The 9722-nt window shown below is 46.9% G+C and overlaps 1 protein-coding gene across 1 annotated transcript; it reads right to left on the reverse strand.

Moving 5' to 3' along the window:
- Positions 1–1086: 1086 nt before the first annotated feature.
- On the reverse strand, positions 1087–9697 carry MARS2 (methionyl-tRNA synthetase 2, mitochondrial). The gene is made up of 3 exons (XM_082208367.1): positions 9430–9697; positions 8348–8682; positions 1087–4631 (listed from the first exon to the last, which is right to left on the reverse strand). The coding sequence occupies exons 1-3, from the start codon at positions 9674–9676 to the stop codon at positions 3486–3488; spliced, it is 1728 nt and encodes a 575-aa protein (XP_082064493.1). The 5' UTR covers positions 9677–9697; the 3' UTR covers positions 1087–3485.
- Between the last annotated feature and the right edge of the window lie 25 nt (positions 9698–9722).

Below are 9722 nucleotides of genomic sequence, written 5' to 3' on the forward strand. Positions count from 1 at the left end.
CTGTGACTCTGTTGTCATCCTTGGAGAATTCCAGAGCAGAAGACCAGGTGAAACCAGAAGCTCTCATGCTTGTGGCAGAACTGCTGAAGAGGTTGGCGCCTGCTTCAGCAAAGCAGCATCTTACAATGCTGGTGAGGATGACAGTTAGGATGAAGCTGCTGCTGCTGCTACTATACAAAGCTTAGGCTCAGTTGCTTCTTGCTGAAGCAATCTTAGAATTCTGCCAAGCCTTAGATCAGTGCTCATATTATACGTAGTGCCCACAATACATTGCTCTGGATTGCAAATGTGCCTTTGGGTCCCAAAAAGTGTTGACCACCACCTGGGCTACAGAAATGATATTGGCACTATTATGGCTGTTATTTGTTTATAATTTCTATCAGCCTTCCCTTTTGTTTACAAAGTACTTTATGCAATTTTTATATCTTTCATATCTTCTTCAGTCTGCAGGCTGATGCCCTGTTCTTGGGGATTCAGCAACTGTACCCATTTAGTAAATAGCTTGCACTGCAACTCCATGCTCAGAACTAGCGGCCCCCTCCAGTCATCCTTTTTGTTTCATTTTCCTGTGCACTTCCCTGCCCTTCCCTTGAGCACAATGGAAAGGAAGCAGACAACCAGGTAGTTTCACACCACAAGTTTGAGATCCCCCAAAGTTGTGCACTCAGTCCTTTCTTTGTTCCCCCACCCCACTCCCTAAAGGGGCCACACGCTGCCCAGATCTATGATCCTTGCCCATCACCTTACGAGATGGTTGTAAGCAGTTAGAAGAGCAGGGATGCTCCCAACCCAGACTGCTTGGTAACCCAGGAGTGCCAAGCAACTGTGTGATTTTTGTGGAGTGTGTGTGCTGCCTGCTGGGGTGGGGGCCAACTTGGCCAGCACCCCCAGGTACACCTCTGCCTAAGCCAATCAATCTCTCTCTTAAGTAGGATTGTTGCGAGGGTATAAATGAGGGGTTGGTGATAAAGGAGTCCATGGACACTGCCTTAAGCTCCTTATTGGAAAGGCTGGATAGACAGGTAATAAACCCTGACATCCGTATGACTTGCTGCTAGGAAAATAGAGATAGACACAAGCAGAAAATTCTACTCATAGCAGACTCTTATTCACTCACATTTCACAGGACTGGCCTTTAAAGCAGGTATTAGGGCTAAAGCATGTGGAAGAATTGAAAACTAACTTCATGCAATGGCATATATACAGTCAGGTGTGTTTCAGTAGCAATGGCGCACATACATATACACACATTTACAATACTCCATGCTTTAGCAGAGCACTAACCTCTCATTACTGGGGTATTTGATTAATTATAAAAGGATACTCTCAATTAATTTTGCGTGTGTGTGTGTGTATATATATATATATATATATATATATATATATATATATGGTGGTGAGTGGGTGGTGCTGTGGTCTAAACCACTGAGCATCTTGGGCTTGCCGATCACAAGGTTGGCGGTTTGAATCCCCGCGACAGGGTGAGCTCCTGTTGGTTTGTCCCAGCTCCTGCCAACTTAGCAGTTCGAAAGCACACCAGTGCAAGTAGATAAATAGGTACCGCTGTGGCGGGAAGGTAAACAGCGTTTCTGTGTGCTCTGGTTTCCGTCACGGTGTCCCACTGCACCAGAAGTGGTTTAGTCATGCTGGCCACATGACCTGGAAAGCTGTCTGTGTACAAATGCCGGCTCCCTTGGACTGAAAGCGAGATGAGCGCTGCACCCTATAGTCTCCTTTGCCTGGACTTTACCATCCAGGGGTACTTGACCTTTACCTTTTACACACACGGTTACAAAAGTTGCAGGTGCTAGATACCTTCTTAGCAACAAAGCAAGTTATTAGACTGCAGTTACATAATCTCTGTATTGGCTGTTCTGTCTGGGGCTGATGGGAACTGGAGCCCCACATCTGGAAGGCAATTCCTGATCTAAAAGCAGAACTATTACTTTATTCAAATTAACATTTGTGAATCAGTTAATATCCATTATGATACGAACATAGGAAGTTGCTTTACTATGGGGTCATCTAGCTCAATATTGTCTATACTGCCTGACAGTAGCTGTCCAGGATTTCAGGCAAGACTATCCCCCAGCCCTATCTAGAGTTGTCAGGGATGCAAAGCAGATTCTCTGCCACTGAGCTATGGCTCTTTCCAATGTCTCTGATCTATGGCCTGCTAACTGGGACTGATGAGAGTTGGAGCCCAACAATATCTAGAGGACTAGTTTTCCCATCCCAAGTTTAAAGACCAACATACATGAGCAGGGGTAGGCAGACCCAAAGTTTATGAGATCCTGTTGTTAATAGGACCCCGAAATACACCCATAGGAACCATGTATTGAATGTTGCCTTGGGTGGTGCTCCTGGACATGCATTTAGAATAAAGAAAAGCACCGCCTGCTCAGGTAGCAATTTGTTTTCACTACCAGAATCAAAACCTTGACTCCAGTCCTGGTTTTCCTCCAAAATTTGTTTCAGCAGCTTAATGGGGGGGGGCTGTTTATTGTTGCAATTGCTAAACCACTGGGCATCCCAAACCGTTGCTGATCTCCTGCAAGTCACTCAAGAGCTTCATCTATGTTCTGCCTGCATCTGTATTGTGGGACATTGCATGGTGGGAAAGATGTGGCTTTCCAGATGTTGCCTGACTCCAACTTCCAACATCCTTGAGTATCAGCTATGATGGGAGCTGGGAGCCCCAGAAAATCTGGAGGGCGGCCATAGTTTCCATGTCCCTGTCCTCAAACTTCACATCCTTGAACATGTCACATTAATATGCCAGCATTCACAGACATCAAACCCATGCTTTCCTGTCCCCCCAGCCTCTGGAATACAAACAATATTCTGTGTCTCATACTGGGAATTTTCCCTGCACTGGAGAACAGACTTTGGCAACATGTTTTCCAAAGGCATGGAGGTTTTTGAAAGGGTGGAGTGCCTCTTCAAGCCATGGCTAATCGCCAAGTGGCAGCTGGACCCCATCTGGGACAATAAGAACCCCAGCTCACCATTTGTGACTGTCCTCCTCAACCAGTGTGTGGGCAAAGCCATACTCTGCCACTTCTACTTTGCTGACACCTGGATGATGTTCAGCAAAAATGTTCAGGAGAGTCACACATCACCAACACACCACACCACATCCCCAGACTGGTCAATGAGAAGTGAGTGTTATCCTAATTCTTCTGTGTGTGGGGATTGATAGAGATGTGCCTTAAAATGAATTATTATCCTCAGTGGGGCCATGAGAGTAATATGCACCAGAGCCAAGCTAGCTCTCCCTTTCAATGAATGAACCTTGTTACTAGGCACTATTGTGAATGAACTTAAGAGAGTAAATAACTACACCGTGCCGCCAACCATTTACTAAAATGTAACCATAAGGCACAAGCTGCCATCTTTTTTCTCCTTCTGAAAGCATAAAAAGAGACTACTTGTGGGTGATCTTCTCCAGCATCTGTTGATTTTTCCAGCTTTGGAAATTGGGTTCATTTGGATTTCTCCAGCTTTGGAAACAGGAGCCCAGCATCTGCCCCAAGCCTCCTGCCTTCAAAGGGAGACCTTTTGCCATAGTAGCGAGGAAGAAAGTTCAAGTTGCTTAGAGACCTTTCCGTGGGACTAACAGCCAGCCTGGTGAGGATTTTATCAGCAGTGTTTGGGATCATTGGTTGCAGGAGACTCCCATAAATCCGAAGGCATTCCAGAGTGATGTGCAGGATGGTGTCTTGCCACTGCTGTTCCTCAGGATCTTCACGACGTAGTTTCCAAGGTGCGTGCCTCTGAAGGAAGCCATTCGTTTGCCTCACGCAGTCCAGGATCGATTCTAAAGCTTTGTAGATCTGAAAGCGTTCGAAGCAGTCGCTCACATGAGCAGGCAGGTCTTTCACTGATGACACCAGTTTGTAGTCCTCAGCCAAGGCTCTGCCTCTCCTATTATGAGCATCCATGACCCGAGGGAAACATGCCTCTGAAAAGCCTGGGTAGCTTCCACTGGGGTTGAGGCTGGGGGCCGTGCACCGGTTAAGAAGACCCCCCAAGGCATCAGCCAACTCTGAATTGACCAAGTTGACAGCCTTCTCATCATAGTAGTCGCAGTCTCGCTCAGGGACACCCTGTCTCAGCAGGAAGTACCGAAAGCCATCCACTGAGTACCGCTGGAAACAGGCCTGAGGGTCTACCACATTGCCCAGAGTTTTTGACATCTTCTGCCCTTGAACTGTCCAGTGGGAGTGCACCAGGATTTTTTCTGGAGGCTCCAGCCCCACTGCCATGAGGAGGGCAGGCCAGTAGATGGCATGGAACTTGAGGATATCTTTGCCCACAATGTGGGTTGCACTGGGCCACCAGGTGTGGTGTGTGTCAGGATAACCCACAACGGTCAGGTAGTTCACCAGGGCATCGACCCAGACGTAAATGGTCTGCGTCGAGTCGTGGGGGACAGGAATGCCCCACTGCAGCCGCTTTCGGTCACGCGACACAGAGAGGTCAGGCAAGTCCTGCTCCAGCCAATGGAGCACCTGCTGGTGGAAAGGCTCAGGGGTTATGGCTGCCTTACTTTCTTGGAGCCATCTCAGCAAAGGTTCCCGGAATTCGGACAGTTTGAACATGAAGTTCTCCTCTTTGGTCCAGTGCACCTGAGATGCAAGAGAGAAACTGGTCACAACATTTTTCTTGCTGTCTCCCCTACAAATGGTTACTCATTTGTTTATATTCATTGCATCTATGATGGAACATTTGGCCTTCCAGATATTGCTGGACTATTACTCCCATTGCCCTTTATAGTTCATAAGTACAAGTCCCATCACCCCAAACTATGCTGGCTGGGGCTGATGGGAATTAGAGTCCAACCACAGAAGGCCAGAAGTTCCCCCACATCTGCATTACATTTATATTCCCCCCATGCTGAAATCCCAAGGGAGCAGATAAGACTTATGAGCAGATTTATGTATGCGACCACGGCCGTGCGGATGTTATTGGTCCAGAGATGGAAAGAAGATAAAGTCCCTACCAGAGAAGAATGGCAGATCAAGCTGATGGATTATGCTGAAATGGCCAAAATGACCAGAAGAATCAGAAATCAGGAAGACCGAAATTTTAATAAGGAATGGGGAAAGATTATAACTTATTTAAAAAACCATTGTAAACAGTTAAAATTGTTAGTGGGATTAGAATATCACTTGCAGTTTAATGGTGAATTTTGGACACAATGGAGAGGTAAAAGATTTTTGATTATCATAAAAGATGCAGGAGGAAATTATTAACAAGAGGACCCACAAAGGGGAGGAGGGAAGTCCAAGAGATTCCTTGGAATCTTGCTTTTATGTTGTAAGTTGGACACGTGACTGTAAAATGCTAATTTGAAAAACCAACCAAACATTTATATTCCCCCTTTATTTCAAAGAGTTTATGGCAGCATATATAGAGCTCCTAGGCAGCCTCCCATCCAGGCGCTGACCACTCTCAAACCCCAGGAGCACTATACATTTAAAGCAATATCCTGGCTTTGGCTTCCCCCAGACAATTCTGAGAACTGTAGTTTGTTAAGGGTGTTGGTAACTGTAGATCTGCAAAGGTAATGGGGAGGCTCGGGTCTCCTAAAAACTCTCAGCACCCTTACAAAACTACAGTTCCCAGGACATTTTACTGAAAGTATAGCACACGAGTCCTCAGACTTGCTAGGCTCCAGAAAAATTGCTACACAATATTCCTTCATACCAGGACAGTTCAACACATGGCCCAAGGGCCACATGTCACCCATGAGGCCTTATAGGTGGCCCTCAGCAACGTTTGACTCTCCCCAACCATGTAAGTAAGGCAGTAGGCTTTGAAAAGGAGGCAAGAGGGTCCTCCTGCCTCCTTTCCAGAACCTTGTTCCTGCTTCTCCAGCTTCGGGAAGGAGGTGGTGCTGCCTAAGCCTCATGCCTCCTTGCCAAAAACCAGTACCTCATTTATCTGGCAGCATGAGGGGGGCATCACATTTTAGCATTCCAGTCCCCATGACAACACGGCATGCGGTTTGCTGGTTCTGTGTTGAAGTACTCTTGCAGCCCACTTAGTATGAAAAGTTGGGCTGCCCTGCTTCAGTCAATAACCAGGAACCCTTATTCTCTCCCCCCCCCAGCATTTATGCCATGCCTTTCTATAATAAAGCAGGCTCATTCACACAAACACCAGCTATGCCCTCCAAAATGGATTAAGTATTAAACAATGTATAGAAATAAATCAAATTCCTCATAACATGCAGAAAATGTCCACCCAGAATTAAAGGCCAAATTGTTGTTTCTGCATAATCCAAGGCTGTGCATATGCTGCATTGTTTGGTGCCAAGAGAAACCAAATCCTATAACCTGCATAAATTGTGCAAATTAAGCATCCCTAATGTGTCTGCTTATGTTACACCAACAAGTCGAACCTGCAACAAAATGTTGCAGTGCTAAGTGTCTTGCTTGGACTGTTCAAGGTCCCAGCCAGCCACGCTCTTTCCATCTTTCCAGTTTCCATTCCCCCTCCCACACAGAATTCCGTCATCATTCTGCGTCCACTAAATCTGCTCAGTGCTCACTTAGTTCCCACCCGTCACCTTTATAGCTTTTATTACTTTAAGGTTTTTGTGTTTCTACAAGGTTCCTCTGAGCCTGCTGCTAATTCCTTCTTGTGCAGTTTTGATATTTCAGCAAAATAAAGATTCAGTGTCAGAGAACTTTCACTATTAATGTACAGGACTGTTTTTTCTTTGCTTCTCATAGAATACAGAAACACAATTGTTAAGGGCTTCTTACTGGAAATCTTGCTCAGCCCCACTTGCTCACTTCTGAGATTGCGACAGGTATTACATATTAACTTTGCAAACTGAAGGTACCTATTTATCCACTTGCACTTTGACGTGCTTTTGAGCTGCTAGGTGGGCAGGAGCAGGGACTGAACAACGGGAGCTCACCCCGTCACGGGGATTCAAACCCCTGACCTTCTGATCAGCAAGTCCTAGGCTCTGTGGTTTAACCCACAGTGCCACCTGCGTCCCTTATTTGGCCTCATACCCTGACTTAATTGCTCAGTCATTTCTGCTATAATCCCACCTGTAAAAAAAGCTTGAGATTGTGTGTAGCAATGCTGCAAGAGACATTTGCATTTTCCCAATGCCCCTTCCTATGCCAGAGACACATTATAGAAAAAGGAGCCAAATTTCTAAGCCATGACTCACATAGCAATCACTTCTCATCATTCAGCCTCCCTCACTCACACAGAAGGTTTGTGTGCTTGCAATTGAATGGCTGGACAGAAGCACTTCTGGAGTGATTTTGCAAGATGCAGCATTGCTTGGTGACACTACATAACCTCGTGGTGTCCGCAGTCATTTGAGAATCAGCCATGCAGTAAAGTCAATGTGACTGTGTTCTTGCTACTGCATGAAAAGGAAGGGACAGAGGAGGATTTCTTAGCAGGATGAAAAAAGGTGAGTCTTCAAATATAATAATCAAAGGTTGGAGGGGAAAAAATCAAAGCAATGACTATGGACTTGAGATTTCACATCAGTCTGCCAATGTGCTGAGGTCATCATCAGTCTGCCAATGTGCTGAGGTCATCATCAGAGGCCTTCCTCAAACATCAAAGTGAGTGGGGTAAGGTATGGAGAGAGGAGCTGTGTACCCAACATAGATTTCAAGCACATTTAAATCACACCTGTTCCCCAAATAAGAATCCTCAGAACTGTAGTTTATCCCTCACAGAGCTACAGTTCCCAGCACCCTTAATAAAAGACAGTTCTCAGGATTGTAGGGGAAAGGTGTTTAAATGTATGGTGTGAATGTAGCCAGGGTCTTCTCACTTTGTGACATGCCGTGTGTCTCTGAAATGCTGTACCAAAGGAGGGCCACCTGATACCTACTTTGCTAACTTTTCAGCACCATGGGAATATATTTCTTTAACACCCACCCACCAGCTTCTAACTCTGAAAACTGAAACAATTTAGTAGTTTGCTGTTACTAATCCACCGCTCTCAATCTTCCTTTAATTTTTTTAAATAGTATTTGTTTTATTCTTATGTGAATCAACCTGGGAATATTATGGTGAATAAATAATTAAATTTCAGAAGTATCACTGAAGCCTTTCTTGCCAAGGCAGAGGTAAGATGAAAAGTGTTTCTAAAATATAACTGCAATTGTGTGCTTCCTATTTGCCCCAAATGCTTGTTGAGATGTGTTGCATGAGATCATAGGGGACATCCCAAAGCAAACTCTGCTGCAAATCCCAAAAGATACTTCCCCGAGTGATGGAACCCTACAAAACATGGCTTCCCTATCACAACTGAAAAGACACAGAGGGGAACTCATACAGAGGTGCTTTTCATTACCTGGTGGCCACTCTCAAGCGAGACCATGTGCCTGTTGCCATGAGCATCAGGACGCTCAGTGACCTGGGAAGCAGCCAAGAAGGTTTCTTCAGCAGTACAGTACCAGCCTTCATAGTGGGCCTGGTAGAGCCAGCCCTGGTCCTGCAGAGCAGCCCAGAAGTGCTCTACAGCCCGTTTGTGCCGAGGTTCTGTGGTACGGATGAAGTCTGTATAAGAGATGCCTGCCTGGTTGAAGAGTTCTTGGAATTTAGCTGACATACAGTCACAGAACGGTTCAGGGGAACTGCCTGCAGCCGCTGCTGTCATCTGGATCTTCAGACCATGTTCATCAGTTCCTGTGCAGAGAAACAGGAGAGTGCAAAGAATTAAGAATCCAACAGACCTGGTATCTGCGGGCCTCCAGATGTTGTTGGGCTACAACTCTCATCATCCCCAGGCAGCCTGACCAATGATCAAGGATGGATGGGAACTGCAGCTAACCAACATCTGGGTAGCCAAGGTTGGAAGGCTGCACTAGACAGACTTCTAATGTGATCCAGCTGATCTGATGTTCTTAGGGCTGGAAAATGGAGAATACTGGTTATATTAAAGGAAAAAGAACCCCCCCTCCCCAAATATGTTGATGGACTACAGCATCCATCTATCACCACTGCTGCCAATTCTGGCTGAGACTAATGAGAGCTGCTGCCCAAGAGCATCTGGCAGCTAGGTGGGTGGGTAAGAAGTGTGTCAAGGTTGTTGCTGCCACTGCAGCAGCAGGTGATGCATTACTGTCTGGGAGGCCGGATCTGCTGCCCCTGTGGATCCTGCCCACAAAACGACTGCCTCGCGAGTTGGCTTGCATGCACACGTGCTTCACTGAAACTTCATCCTGCTATTTACCCATCTCCCCGCAGAAAAGTTTGTAAGCTTGTGGGACTGACTTCTCCGCACAAGGCAGACGAACACAACAACAACAACAACCGCTTTAAAGAACGCTCAAGGAAAAACCTCCACAGATCAGCAGCATCTAGCAGCCTTTGACACTAGAAGAAAACCCACCACCCATTCACACACACCCCTTTGCCAATCCTTTCACTGACCCGTGGTAAAGCGCCCTCTTCCGCGGCCCTGCAGCTCCCGGTGCCGGTGCAGCGCATCAGCCAGCAGCGCAGAGTACAGGTGCCCGATGTGCGGCGGGCCGTTCGCGTAGAAGATGGGCGTGGTGAGCAGCAGCGGCCGGCCGCTCCGGTCCGAGGCGTGGCAGCCTCTCCGCGAACCCTGCCCGGGGAGGAAAGTAGCGCGGAGCAGGCGGCGCGCGGCGAGGGAGCGGAGCAGCAGCAGCAGCATGACCGCCGCACGCGGGGAGGACAAGGAGGCCACGCCCCTTCCCAGG

Source organism: Podarcis vaucheri, assembly GCF_965113315.1.
Source record: "Podarcis vaucheri genome assembly, chromosome: Z".
Classification (NCBI taxonomy): Eukaryota; Metazoa; Chordata; class Lepidosauria; order Squamata; family Lacertidae; genus Podarcis; species Podarcis vaucheri.